Source organism: Physcomitrium patens, chromosome 11 (genome assembly GCF_059467195.1).
Source record: "Physcomitrium patens ecotype Gransden chromosome 11, ASM5946719v1, whole genome shotgun sequence".
Classification (NCBI taxonomy): domain Eukaryota; kingdom Viridiplantae; phylum Streptophyta; class Bryopsida; order Funariales; family Funariaceae; genus Physcomitrium; species Physcomitrium patens.
The window spans coordinates 4,760,516-4,775,226 of record NC_143420.1 but is presented as its reverse complement, the minus strand read 5'-3'; the positions used below and the strand labels follow the sequence as shown (position 1 = coordinate 4,775,226).

General features: G+C 40.4%; 3 protein-coding genes across 9 annotated transcripts; 1 reads left to right on the top strand and 2 right to left on the bottom strand.

Annotated features, from left to right (window-relative positions):
* Positions 1-1,569, bottom strand: LOC112288268 (low molecular mass early light-inducible protein HV90, chloroplastic). Of its 2 annotated transcripts, XM_024532288.3 has the most exons (3): positions 1,260-1,569; positions 829-984; positions 1-690 (listed from the first exon to the last, which is right to left on the bottom strand). In XM_024532288.3, exons 1-3 carry the CDS (start codon positions 1,395-1,397, stop codon positions 205-207), a joined length of 780 nt encoding a protein of 259 aa, XP_024388056.1. In that variant the 5' UTR covers positions 1,398-1,569; the 3' UTR covers positions 1-204. The 2 variants fall into 2 exon arrangements, with proteins under 2 accessions (XP_024388056.1, XP_024388057.1); XM_024532289.3 differs by lacking the exon at positions 1,260-1,569 and having other exon boundaries at positions 829-1,158.
* A 3,544-nt stretch (positions 1,570-5,113) lies between these two features.
* On the bottom strand, positions 5,114-7,832 carry LOC112288921 (PHD finger protein ALFIN-LIKE 3). 6 transcript variants are annotated; one of them, XM_024533667.3, is made up of 5 exons: positions 7,374-7,832; positions 6,911-6,943; positions 6,330-6,552; positions 5,961-6,090; positions 5,114-5,700 (listed from the first exon to the last, which is right to left on the bottom strand). In XM_024533667.3, exons 1-5 carry the CDS (start codon positions 7,471-7,473, stop codon positions 5,431-5,433), a joined length of 756 nt encoding a protein of 251 aa, XP_024389435.1. In that variant the 5' UTR covers positions 7,474-7,832; the 3' UTR covers positions 5,114-5,430. The 6 variants fall into 6 exon arrangements, with proteins under 6 accessions (XP_024389435.1, XP_024389436.1, XP_024389437.1 ...); XM_024533668.3 differs by having other exon boundaries at positions 5,114-5,697; positions 7,374-7,829; XM_024533669.3 differs by having other exon boundaries at positions 5,964-6,090; positions 7,374-7,829.
* A 1,488-nt stretch (positions 7,833-9,320) lies between these two features.
* On the top strand, positions 9,321-13,644 carry LOC112288920 (F-box/LRR-repeat protein 3). The gene is made up of 7 exons (XM_024533666.3): positions 9,321-10,579; positions 10,750-10,875; positions 11,112-11,216; positions 11,313-11,700; positions 11,977-12,106; positions 12,365-12,659; positions 12,767-13,644. Exons 1-7 carry the CDS (start codon positions 9,944-9,946, stop codon positions 13,016-13,018), a joined length of 1,932 nt encoding a protein of 643 aa, XP_024389434.1. The 5' UTR covers positions 9,321-9,943; the 3' UTR covers positions 13,019-13,644.
* The last annotated feature ends 1,067 nt before the right edge of the window (positions 13,645-14,711 follow it).

The following is a 14,711-nucleotide window of genomic DNA, read 5'->3' as shown; positions in this document are numbered from 1 at the left end:
TCACACAAGTCACATTGTTAGAAACTTAAACAGAATAATCACAAATTACAAGCGCACAGTGATGTAGGCCTACAAGCAGATTTGCAGACGGAGTTCTTTGTAGCCCCCTTAGGCATCCGCCCTTGGAACCTCTCTACAACGACTATATACACTCGGGTTTCCTCCTTCAGAAACCGCTTCGCATTACAATTGCTCACGAGTTGTCTACAAATTGAGGGAGCTGTGGATGAAGCCCAGAAGTGGGCCTTTCAAGTAGATGTTCTCGGTGACGAGCAGTGCCACGAGTCCGATCATAGCTGCGCGACCATTCCACCTCTCGTTCTGAGCATTAAAGGGACCGTTCTCTCGGCTGTCGGGTGACTCCTTATTGTACATGGGGATCAGTGTGGCGCCGATGACTATGGGCGCCACAAACAGGAACCAAATCAAACCGCGGCCCTCAATGACCTGCTCCCACACGCTCTGCCCGGTGAGAATCTCCGCAACGAAGGCCCAGGTGATGCCAAGCATGGCCAGACGGCTGTTGATGGTCTCGGGCGAGGGTCCATCGAACTTCATCAACCTATTCGTGCTCGTGTTGCCGTCCTCCGGACGTCGCTCGTTCTCGGGTCGATAGAATTTCTCTGCAGGCGAGCCCTCGAAGATGCGGAGGGGGTCGTCCTTCTTCTCTGGCTCACGCTTGGTGCCCGGCTACACAATTAACGAAATCCAAATCACATGATAAGTATGCACAAATCAGTGAGCTAGCAGTTCCTGAAATGATATTACCACACAGCTGAGATGGAAATCATGAAAAAGACATGACCATCGAACAATGGTGGTACTCACCAGAGGAGATTCCTGTTTTGCGGAAACGACCAAACTCGGGCGACCCATTTGCTGGAAGCATCGTGCTGGTCGAAGCCCCACTCCAGTTAACAGCGAGCTGTTGCTCGCCCTGGCCTTCACCTGCGCAACTCCCAGCGACGGAAGCCCAGCCACCGTCTGCAAGCAACTCCTACTCAGCACACTCGAGGTTGCCATCTTTCCACTACTTGATCAAAAAAAACAAAAAACGATGAACTAAGGATTGATTACACTAACAATCTAGTATCTGAAAACTATGTCACTACGATATTCCGAAGGTTTAAGATTCGTGTACTTCACAAATTCTGATACACCACAAGATTGTAGAGCTCTGAGTGCAGAGAGAGCTCTGTATACGGTGGAGAAGTACGAAGTTGTTTGTCAAGGTGTCGAAGTGCTAGATTGAGAAGGACCATGAGCGCCATGTGGATGCGGAACTGCTGCAACATGTTACAGAATCGTCTCCGTCGAATCTGAACGACTCCTGTTCGGTGGACTGGCCTAAAAGCGGAATGCAGATGCATGACGAGGTGGACCTGCTGCTGCTGCATCGCAGTGCCAGGTCCAGCTACAACGCCGTCTCGCCATCACCCACCCACATGGTTTTGCCACATTGTCCACCGTTCAGTTGTAACTGAATAACAGAAGCTGCAGAAGTTGCAGTTAACACACACCATATTATTTACCAACCCTAGAATTAGAATTAGTATCACCATTTCGGAGTGTAAGGTAGACGACCCATTTTCTATAATTTAAGCATTTCAGCATGTTTGCAAGAAGTGTAACAATAAATAAATAAAATACCTCGTATGGAAATATTCTATAATTTAAGCATTTCAGCATATTTGCAATAAGTGTAACAATAAATAAATAAAATACCTTGTATAGAAATAGAAATGAGGAGGATTCCAAGTGTTTTCACACAATTTGGTTCACAAACGGAATTTATATAAACGTTTTAATTGAAGATTCTCTTTGACCCATTTCCAACATGTAAGCCAATCCAATTTCGACCAGTGGTGGATTACAAAACTAAGAATTCAACTTGTATAAAAGCAAGAAGTGTGGCATCTAATTATGTTCTATTATTCCACCCCAACCAATTAACAATTGCCACCTATATCAATAGTTCACGCATATCCATTCCAAATACAATGAATTTTATATATTACTTATAGCTTAACATCATTTCAACTTATTTCTGACCAATGGATGTCAAACATGGTCAATAATAGGTCACTAGATTAATGGAAATACTCCACCCTATAGGTTGGAAATAGAGAAGGGGGGGTCAACAATGGATTGACTATCTCACAATTATGGAGTATGTCTTGATAATTTGATGCTATGGTGACTAAGATCTTTTGGGGTTCATTGAGCATGAAGATTATGTCAATAATATTTGTCTAATGTGGTTTAATTTTCTTTTCTTCAATTATGTTAATCAGTAGTGTGAAATGTTACTACAATAGAAATCAAAATGATAATATCCTACATACAATAAAGTTTTATAAACTAAATTTATAGATAATTTATTATGTATGATAAAAAATGAAACAAGATTTTTTGAAACAAGATTTTTAGAAGATTTTTTATTAGTTAGTACCATTTTTAAATATTTTTTTGCATATCCAACAAAGGATTGTATGGTAAAATAAAAATTAGTTCAGATTAGTCTAAATTTTTTTAGTTTTTAAAAATTTAAATAAGGTATATGGTAAAATAATTCTTCAAAAGAAAATATAATCATATTTGATATTTATAAAATTATATCTAGTAGTATCAATATTATAGTAGATAAATTTTAAAATTATGTTGGTTCCTTTCATTTCTATATATATACATATATGCATATAATTTACAAATCTCATACATAATGTCATTAGAATATTAAGAAAATAGTATGATATTTTGAGGTTATATACAAATTGCACTTGTCTAATTATTAATAATAATTAGACTTTTCTAATTACTAATAATTGATCATATAAGCTTGTAAAATTCATATTTAAAATTATTTAAAATTATTAATATATAAAATTTTAAATTAATTAATATTTTTCATATTTATAACTAAAATTTTAATTCACCAACTTTGGATGTTATATTATTATTGTTGTTGTTGATGTTCTTTCAAATAATTAAAATAATAATAATAATAATAATAATAATAATAATGCAATTTAATATCCAGCTAAAACTTTATTAATGTTGTTATATACCATTGTGCTTGCTAATAAATACTTTTAAGTCTTGAGTATCATTTAAAGTATAACAAAATTATCAAAGAGTCATTTGCAACCATATTCAAGATTCTTTTATTGAATTGGGTATCAAATAACAATATAAAACTTAAACATTATTTGGTGCCAATTAAATGAGAAAGTAAAAAAAAAAAATTAAATGTATAATTTATTAAATTAGTCATTATTTTGTGCATTCATTATCCAATTTGAATCCATAAAAAAAATGCAATTTATTGGATGTGTTGTATTCTATCTAAAATATGTAAAGCTATATAATATTATCATTGTTATTAATCAGCTAATTCTTCGTAAACAAAAACACACTTCATATTTATTAAATTTTTGTTAGACTTCTGCAAAAGAAAGTTAGCACTCCTTTTTCTTCACTAGTACAACTAGACAAGTCGAAAAAGTTAGCCAAATATGGTCTCAGCTCCATCATCGTTCTTCTATGCAGAAAGAACGTAAATCTAAACAAAGCCACAAAAGCCACTATATTAGTGCTGATATGTTGAGTATGTTATTAGTGATCCAGTGATGCATAGGAGTCCACAATACATTGTTGCATATGTTTTTGTAATAACATGCTATGAAACTATACTAACAACAGACTCACACACAGTAACACATTCCTGAAGAAATGAGAGAGAGATGTTCATTGTAAACACACCTATGAGGAATCCATGTATCATCTACTAGTTTTCATTCTTGACTTGAATTCTAAGATGTATAGATATGCAAACTAGAAGTTAGATTGTTGGTCATGGACAATCAGAGATTTGATTACCTTTATTTGTGTTGAGATTTGGGAAACAAAGTGATGAATGAGGATGTTGTAGAGATTGTACACTGTGGGTTTCCTGTGTAGGATTATTTTTATTAGTATCTCTGGGCTGAAAATGAGGTTTGAACAGGCCATTCGGAAGTTGTGAGATTACAATGCGACCCTAAGGATTGCAGCTACAACGCCTTCCTAGACGTATTCTGGAAGCGCCACTATTCAACCACGCTCAATCGCTAGGTATTCATCTCTACTCGATCAGCAAAAATTTACAACTAATTGTTTCTAATGCATGTAGTTTGATTCACCCTCAAAGCTTGTTTTGCTACTATAAAGTCGCTTGGAACTAGTGATACACTCGTAATCGGCACCAATTGGAATCTATTGAAGCAAGGCAATGACTGAGGATCTCAGTGTGGGTAAGCAATATACTTCCGTATATTGGTCCTCTTTCTGAAATAAGTTGCTTACCCACACTGAGCAAGAGAATGCTGCAAGGAAATTTGAACAGCAGAAGCACAAAACACTGAGTAGATCAATCGTGGCGGATATTCTTCTGGCGAAGTATTTCAACCGAGCGTAGGATTATTTGACCGAGGAATTCAATGTCTCCATTCGCTGCTTTGGTTAAGGTTGGGAACTCATCACGTCCTTGCCATTAATGCAACATGCCATCATTCATCTCAGTGATGGAACTTATTTCAGAAAGAGGACCAATATTTTGTGGCAAGGGATATTGCTTCTTGAATAGTCATTTGCGTCTGCAGGCTTCCTTGTGAACTGCAGCACAATTATTGAAGAGTATTGCTTGAATAGCTCTGTCTTTACGTTACAAAATATGAAGCTTTTGGAGTCAGGGAGCGTTGCAGACTCTGGTAATAATTTCGTGAACTTCCTAATACTTCGAAGTGAACTGTCTGATATTTTCATACATGATCCGTCGTGGGCAGTAATGTTTGGTGCAAAAGCGGCACTTGCTGTTGGAACTGAATGGATTGAAAGGTTATCTGTAGTCTCCAGGTGGTATCTGAGAAGGTCCTATATCTTGGCTAGAAGCTTGTTAAATTATCTCGATCATTACGTCTGATTTTAACTTTGGATAGAAGTTGTTCATTAATCGAAACCGGCTGATTACAATCCACTTCTTTGTTTTCCTGTAGATCATTTGGAAGCTGTTTACCACCAGTTACTTCAGCACGATCGGAGGTTAATTCCAGAAAAAATAAAAAAAATAAAAGAGTAACTTTAAAAAGCGCAATGGTAGCGCATGGCCGAACTCTTAAATTGTGCAGAAAAATTCACTCAACAAGTCTCACGGCACCTGTAATCTGTATCCTAAAAACTAAATGATCAACGAACAAGTATGTACCTCCACTGACGCTAGGCTATCAGAAGAATGGATCCTCAGCCTTCTCAAATGCAATGAACTAAATCTCTTCAACACTGTGGCTAATCCCCTAATTGCTTGCACAAGGGCTTCTCAAGCACACCAGTCAGACACAAGACCAATGGTGCATTCTGTGGACTGGCAATACAAAGAAAATACGGCCAGATATGCTATGTACGGGCCCTTTTGTTGCTGCAAGAAGGACATTTGTATTGCTTAATGTGTTCTGCTCTAGCTGGTGTGATTTTCACACACTTGCCATGAAACCATTTCTCGCAAATATCGCATCCAATCCAGAACTCATCAGCGGTATAAGGCCCTCCGCAACTTCCACAGAAAGTGTCACCATGCTCCTCCTCGTCTTCGTCGTCAAGAGGATCCTCTTCTTCCTTGGGAGGTGGTGGGGTAGGTTTTGCGGGCTTTGCTTGAGTCACCTGCTGCTGCACAGAAAAACAACGCCATGCATAATCAATTCATGAGGACACTTGTGTAATGTAGAAATATCGTGGCTTCCAAATGTTGAGTTCAGCCCTCCATAAAATAACATGGGAGAACGTCCCAAAGTCAACAACATCGCCTCCTCAAGTTCCTTGTAACATATTTCACAATTTAACTCTCACCCTAAGCTCTTCCCAGCAGATAAACTTGAGCATAGAGAAGGACAGCACCACTCATTATGATATAACTATACAGCACTCACCACCTTTGTAGCAGACTTGACTTTGTTGCCAGAGTTGTTATTAACAGCAGGCTTGTCTTTCACGGGCTTTTTCCCTGTGACTACGTCAAATACAGTTGGGAGCTCGTTTACCATATTAAAAAGACGCTTCCTGTGAGAGCCACCAGAAAATCCTCAGACAGCAAGATGAGGATGTCCCTCTCCAAGGTGCATTGTCATATCCTCAACGAAGGAGAACACAGCTCAAGTAATGACCTTGCTCGTCAATACAAACACCAGTGTAAGCTTACTGTGGTGTTCTCAATCTAGGATGTAATAGATCATTAAGAGAGATTTAATTATCAATAAATACAGGCAACAGCAGCATCATAGCAAATAGAGACAGCAGACCTCTCGTTCTTATCAAACCGAGCTCCGTAGTAGAAAGCAACAGCGAGCAGCCAGGCATCACTGTGCACAGCAACCAAAGAAAGCCAGTCTTTACGCTGCATGCCATCTCTGGCGAAGTTAATACCAAGTGCAGGTTCAGGAAGTTCAGGTGGAACCTCCTCCGCTGGTAAATTTACTTCCCAGGCTTCGTCCGGGAAACCATACAAACACAAGTTCTCCTTTTCTGCAATGATGATAAAGAAGATTCAGAGCCCATCACACGAATCTTTGTGTGTCATGACCAATGCTACGAAAACGTTTCGAGAATTTTTCTTTGAAAACCCTCCCAGAAATTAATGTGCTCTTAACTGCACTGTGAAGAACCTGATATTTTACAGCAGCCTCAAAATAGCTCCACAGGAATAGTTTACGCGGCCATACTCAATAAGGCCAATTCTCTATCATTTTGTGTATGCTCGCAAATCTCACCACTGTTAAAGCGATGACAATGCAGACACAGTGCGACTCTAAACCCGTCACAAACGTAACAGTAAAATCATCCTTCGGGCACACTTTCTCAGAACTGAGGGTAAAACCCTCACCTGGATCACACTGCAGATAAAACTCTTCGACATCTGCAGGAGTACCACGAAAACAGACCAACTGAGAGGAGAGCGTGGAAAATTCGTAAACCGGACAAAGTAACACATATCTGGCAATGAAATAATCACCCAAAATAAGGCTCTAAGTACTCTCGACATGAATGAAAAATGAGACCACATCCTGATTAATCTACGGAACAACGGATAAACCGTTTCAGATAATAGACGCGGACCGAAGACAATGTTCCTCTAACAAATCATGCAGTTCAAAAACTCAGAAAAAAAATCACGGAATTCGCCACTTAGCAGCTTCCCACAATTTTTTCAACCGAACCAGGGGTCATGCCACACTCATCCCACGCAATGCGGATTAAAATAATTAGCCCAGCCGATAAACTGCAGCAGTTCGACTCATTGGAAGCGACAACCCCCAGTCCACAAAATGCACAATTCTTCAACCTACCGGTCGTGAGGGCTTTCAGCATCCCCGATCGCCGCCCTTTGAAGTCCTTAAACACCTCATCGACCGATCGCGGATTGAGTGTCATCGAACCTCCTTCCATGTTTCCACAAAGAAAAGAAGCACCCCACGCTCACACTTGCACTCTCGCAGACATTTACTCCTCCTCCACTCTCACCGTCTGCACACAGACGACCACTCTAGACCTTCCACCTAACACAGTCACTGACACACTTCACCCCCGCCCCTCCAGACGACGAAACAGGCGCAACGAGATGGAACAGGACCAGTAGCTTCCCCCTTTCTCCCAGGACTCGCAATCGTCGGGGCTTCGCATCTTCGAATTGACGCACCCGCTAAGTTTTCACAAACCCTAGTCCTCACGACGAGCTAAAACCCTGACCCAGCGCTACCAAGTGTGTGTGCCGGAAACTCCTCATGCGAAAGCATACAGTCAAGTGGGGTTTCCAAGTGGCATCGACGGCAAAGTGCCTCCCACTGTAAACCTCAGAGCCCAGGTTGACACATTGCTTGGCTTATTGCATGTAAAAATATATATTTAGATATAGATATAGTCTTTGGGTGATACTTTTTTTTTGGTGACGATTCACTCATATGGTCAGTGTTCGACATGGATTTCGAATATGTGATTTAATTTCTTTTGAGAGTGAAAAGTTTTTTTTGGCAAGTTTTACTGCAACGACCACGGTGAAAAGTTTCAAATGTTCAGAAAAATTAGAGGAATCATATCCCCATCATACTTTAGAGGAATTTTTAGACTCAAAACATATCACTATCTTTGTATAAACTACGCAGTGAGTCCACAAATACTTTGAGTGGTTTTTTTATAACCATGTGGCATTGCACAATAGATTCTGAACTCGAGAAGATTAAGTAAAAATCAACTGGTTTCAGTTTTGGTATTATTACTTTTACATATATATATATATATATATATGCATATGCGTACAAGTAGCAGTGTGCTTGTGCAAGACTCAAGACCTTCTCATCTCATTATTTACCGATTTTTTTTTCTTTAAATCTTTATGTTTATTGCTATTTGTAGTTGTAATCATGTAAAAATCCACTTTGGTTGCATTCCTCAGATATATATATATATATATATATATATATTTGTGTGTGTGTGTGTGGGAATGCATACATATCTTTATAAATTGGTAACATATCACTACATAAATCCTTCCATGTGAGTTTTCAAAAATGTTTGCACTTCTTCCCAATATTTGTTAAAATAAATGTGTATTTTTTTTTTATGCAATGAAAAAGTTGTTATGTTTTCCTATTCTATACATGAGCCCATGCTTTCATCAGAATTAATAATACTAGCTTTACATTTACACAGCTTATCCAATATCCTACCTTTTGTAACAACAACTATATTGGCAAATAAAAGTAACACGTAACATTACTATGACTAAATGCTTTTTGATACCATTGCAACCAAGTATATGTAAACCAAATGAAGCCATCACTAAAATCTCTGTTACATGCCACTGCAGACCGCTTACACAATGTTGAAATCTCCCCGACCAAACCGAAACCCTAAAAAGACACAATCACAATCCGCATGTACTTAAAAAGATTATACCATGGAACCCAATGCCACGTAGGAGTCATGGACACGTAAGAGATCGCCACGTAAGCCACCGCCTCCGCGTGTTCCCAAGCAATGCCACGAAAGCAGCGCCAATCTCCACGTGCTCGGCCACGTTGGCAACCGACGCGAGCATTTCCCGCCGGTTTACGATGCCATGCAGGCAGGGGGGCACCTGAGGAAGGAAGAATGAGTATAATTCTTCGCAGGGGTCCTGCGAAGAATTCTATAATATAATGTAATGGGGGGGGGGTTGACTTGGGTAGGTCTATTTATATTAAGCCATGTAGAACTATAATCGTCGAAATCCGTGCAACCCCAATCTAACCCACTCTTCGAAGAAAAGGTTTGTGCCCCCTTGAGAGGTGGCTTCTGCTGGGTCCCGTCGGCGCGTTTGGAGTTACATTCTGGGTGTCGACGTTGGAAGAATGGTTTGGTGACGGGATGTTAGCGCATAGGAAGATGAGAGGGTTGAGAGGCTTAGTTTCTTTGGTGAAGGAGCCTACTATTGGAAACGGGGCACCATGAGAGTTTTTCTGACTGCGGCTTACGGAACAGAAGGATTTGCGAGTTGAGCAGCGGTTGCGGAACTCTGCGAATCTGGAATTGGTCGATGCCGCAAAGCTCGGAGGTCGACACGACTTCGCTGGTTGTGGAATTTGAGTGACCGTGTTGGGTTAGAATGTGGGTGCAATGCTTCGAGCCTCGGATGGTTTCGTTCCGGACGAGGCTCCCATGTGTTGATAATAGGGTTAGATGCTAAAACTCGAAGGTAGGATTCGAGCTAAAACTTGTGGTCGTGTTTGGTTTTCCTATTCTGGTTTAGCGATTATTGGATTCGGGATTGAGAAACAAAAGAATAATATTAAAAAGATAAAAGAAACGGATTCTTTGGAACAGGTGTTGTAGCCGGGTTTAGTATTTGGTCCTGTGTGTTTAGAGCTTAGTCCTGGCCATTATGGTTAGAGAAGTGCAGCAGCAGCGCCGCCAAGAGCCGCTGATATTGATGCTTGCAGATGAAAATCTTCAAGACGTGCTAGCCCGGCTTTTAGATATAGCAGATCGCCAGTCATGGTGCTTGGTGTGCAAAAAGTTTTTCTCACTGGAAGCCGCGGGTAGGAATTACGTACATTTGATGCGCCCTGAGATTTTAGAACCCATACTGAGTCGCTACCGCCAAGTGGAGCATCTGGATTTGTCCTCGTGCGTCGAGGTTACTGATCAGTGCCTAGCAACCGTCGCCAAGTTCACGAACTCGCGACTTCTCTCCATCAAGCTCATCAGGACGAAGGGATTCGGGATTGCTGGAGTCAAGAGTCTCGTGGAGTGCAGTTCTCTGCAGGACGTGGACGTGACGCATTGTACACAAATTGGGGATGCGGAGGTTATCGTCCTTAGTAAGCTTAAGCACTTGCAGAAGCTAAAGCTGAACTCGTGCCGGGACGTTACAGATGTAGGTTTGTCTGCGTTGCGTCGTTGCACAGAGCTTCGAATCTTGGGGTTGAAGTATTGCTCGGGAATTGGAGATAGTGGCATCCAGAATGTTGCAACCGGTTGCCCGCAGCTTCGCAACATTGACCTGTCATTCACTGAGGTGATTTGCTACCATAGGTTTTACTCGCTCGCTTGGCGTTTGTTGTATTATAATGAAATTGTGCTTACTTAAAAATGAGCGGATCCCACATTAGATTTTTAGATTTCTGTTGTATATGTAAACCTCTGGACAGACTCGACATACTGACGTGGGTTTTGGTGCCGGAGTAGGTTTCGGATAAAGGAGTATCGTCACTTGCTCTTCTGAAGAATCTAGAGTGTCTTTCGATTATATCATGTATCAACGTCACCGACAAGGGCCTTAGTTGTCTCAGAAGCGGATGCATGTCATTACAGGTGCAGCTTTCGTTACTTCTTTTCCAATACGTTGTCTGGTTTGGTGTCAAACAGGGATGCGTGGTAAAGCTGCCAGAGATGCACTGTATTTTTCACGCTATGAAGAAGCCATTGAAAGAAACTAGTTATGTGGTATGCTACGACTGGTATGCTTGAAATACTTTCTCACTGCATAAAGTACTGGAATCTGTTGGCACTGAGCTTGAGTGGAATGCGTACCGTCTCTCTTGTTTCAGAAACTGGACGTGGCGAAGTGCTCAAACGTGAGTAGCCGGGGAATTCTCGCTTTGACGGGTATCTCGCTGGGGCTTCAAGAGCTTAATCTATCCTACTGCAAGAAGGTAAGTGGTTGTATGGATTAGTGACGCAAAATTTATGGTATCTGCATCAGAAGAACCAAAACTTGGAATCAACCAACGATTTTCGTTCTTTTACAGATAAGCGACGTGCTCTTCGCTAGCTTCCAGAAGCTGAAGACTCTACAGGTGGTCAAGCTAAATGGCTGTGCGATTGGGAGGGTCAATTTGAGTCTGATCGGGTGCAAAGAGTTGAAGGAGTTAAGTTTGAGCAAGTGCCAGGGTGTGACTGACGCCAGTGTTGTGGGTGTGGTGACCGCTTGCACTGGCCTGCAAAAGCTAGACCTTACCTGTTGCCGCGATATCACGGATGTAGCTTTGGAGGCTATTGCAGCGAATTGCAAGGGCCTGTTGAGTCTACGAATGGAAAATTGTCCGTCAGTCACATCCGAGGGGCTAACTTTGATAGGGAGAAATTTTGCTCACCTGGAGGAGCTAGATCTTACAGACAGCAATTTGAATGATAATGGTAAGAGCTTGGTGCGTTGTGAAAGCTTCTCTATTTACTCTCGTTCTCTATGTGTTATACTTTCAGGCACGTATTGATAATGGACTATAGATTCTTGTATGAATTTGTCTGAACAAGGTCTTCTCACTTAGATGTGCAAACCCAAATTCTTCTCTGGTTTTGATGTTGTTGGTGATGGTTGAAAAGAACATTCAATGTGCGCCATCATTAATGTTTTCTTAAGAACCTAAGTATCTGTTGCCTGATGGTGATTGAAATTGGTCGCTTGTGTGGCAGGATTGAAGTCGATTTCTAGATGCACTGAGATGAGGCTCTTGAAGCTGGGTTACTGCATGGACATCACAAATGCTGGGCTTGCGAGTATTAGTTCCACTTGCAAAAACTTGCGGGAATTTGATTGTTACAGGTGCGTCTTACTCCGGCAGGGACTCAAAGTAAAACTTTTTAAAATTCTCCGTGTACGAGAGGAATCACGAGAAACTACCTCAGGCTTGCTGTCATCTTCTCTGTGGTGGTGTATTATGTCATTTCTTCAAAAGTTTCACTAAATCAGTAATATGGACATGGACCGTTCCGCAGCTGTCGCAACGTCTTGCTTTCTATGTTTACATATTTTTCTTTCTTGCATGAAGATTCATGTATGTTCATATGTGGAACTTTTCAGGTCAGTTGGGATCAGTGATGATGGTGTGGCAGCAATTGCCCGCGGTTGCGATCGTTTGAAAGTGGTGAATCTATCTTACTGTGCGTCTATCACAGATGCAAGCTTGCATTCCCTTGCCCTCTTGAGAGACCTTGTGCAGCTAGAATTACGCGCTTGCAGCCAAATAACCTCGGTAGGAATCTCCTACATTGGTGCATCCTGCAAGCACTTGCGTGAGTTGGACATCAAACGCTGCAGGTTTGTGGGAGATCCCGGGGTGTTGGCTCTTTCCCGGGGATGTCGAAACCTGCGACAGGTACTTCTCGCACTGGAGTATAGTAGCATACATGCTCGTTTGCGATTCATTCAGCTTCTGTTCAGGTGATTGTTAAGTGCTAATTTTTTGGAGGTGGCGCCTTGCAGATCAACCTCTCATACACTGCCTTGACAGATCTGGGGATGACGGCAGTTGCAAACATGTCATGTATCCAGGATATGAAGCTTGTTCACATGAAGAACGTTACGAGTGATAGCTTTGCTAGAACTCTTCTGGCATGCGGCAGCTTGAAGAAAGTAAAGCTTCTCATAGGTTTGCATACGACTCTAGCTCCGGGGGTGATCAGTCAACTTGAGAATCGTGGAACCAGATTGCGCTGGATGGAGAAGTCTGCTTAAGAAGCAGGGGAGGACCAGAAAAAATGCTCTCTACAATTGTGAGTTTCCAGAGCACGCTACTCTGAGTTTACTAGCTGAGTGCTTCAAGGCCTGAGTGGCAGTAGGAGTGACTCTATTCGAGAGGGCTCTTAGCGTGGATCTAAGATCGGATGAGACTTCAACAAAGGATGCTGTCAACGAAATGTGAACCATTCTCTCTTCTTATTAATTGTGGTGAATTTCCACCACACCAACGTGACTGCAACCAATGAACTCCTTCAACAATCCTTACCACCATGGGAATCCGTGAACGTATCAATCAGAAGCAGCACTGAAAACAACTATTTTCCGCGCCGGGGAGGCGTACACGAATCCGATAAGTGGTTTGGGTTTTTGGGGGTCGATAGAAACACAAATGGAAATGTTAGCACATTCTCAGTCACCCGTTTCTAAGCGCAAGGGGAGTGGATTGTCAGCGAAGTCCTAACTCTGGAACATAACGTGCAGGCAGAATTAAACTCAAAGTTCTCTCTCAGACTACTTAGCCTTCAGCTCAGGTTTTCATCTGTAGGTTTGGAACTCACGTTCATGTATTGTTATACGGAGATGTATGATTTCTTCATTTTGATTCAAGCACGATTCTCACACTTACTAGAGGCATAAGAGTTTATGTCCGTGGCTTCGTTTTCGCTTGCTGTTTGTCTATTTCCTTCTATTCCAGAAGCTGCTGCTTTAGTGGAAGTGTTTTCGTTTGAGTACTTCATATGACAGAAGCTGCATGCTAGCAGAAGACCAGCGATAGCTGTCAGCAAGCTTCTTTGCTAGATCAGAGTCACATTTCTGTTTCAACTCTTCTGCAAAATCTGTGCGCTCTGGTCGCTGCCGCTAAGTCTTTGGCAAAACACATCACATCATTTCAAATTCTAGTTTATGTTTATGTATGTACTGGTGTGTGTATATATACAGAGCGATTGTGGGAGAAGCTATTGAAAAGATTACGAGGGATAAACAATATTGGTTTTTTTTGTATACCTTGTGTGTAAACTGTTTACAAGCAGTAAGTTCCAATAATAGATCAAACTTAAACTTCAAAAGTTGACAACTTAACAATATATATTACCTAGAATTAAGAAACACTTTTAACATGGTTAGTCACAAACATGGTTGCAAAATCCAAAGGTATAGGATCTAAATTTCTTTACCATCCAAAATTATATATATACATTTTGTAGAAGTAAAAAAGTATAGATCTCATTAAAAATCTTTTGGATTCAAAATTACAAATCATTAAAATTAAACTTTTATGTAGCTAAAGTTACTACCTTTGATAAATGGGAGTTGATTAAGTATATTACAACATAATTGAAATTTTATGATATAAAAAATTATTATTTTATAATTTATGCATTTTTAAAAATAAATGTAAGATACAGTTGTCTGAGATGAAAAATCCATGACTAATATATACATGTTGTATATTCTTGGATTTATAGATTAATTGATTGATTATGATTGATTGATTGATTAAAATTGATTTAATTAGATTATTCATTTTTAAAACATCAATTTTAGATAGTCTTTTTGACATAATAAATAATTTCTCAATAAATTTAAATTTGGTTGTTGAATTGTGATAGAAAGTTTATGAATTAGACTTGTTGCTATATTTATAAGCAATTATACGTTATGAACATGCTTTTTAGTAACAATCTAG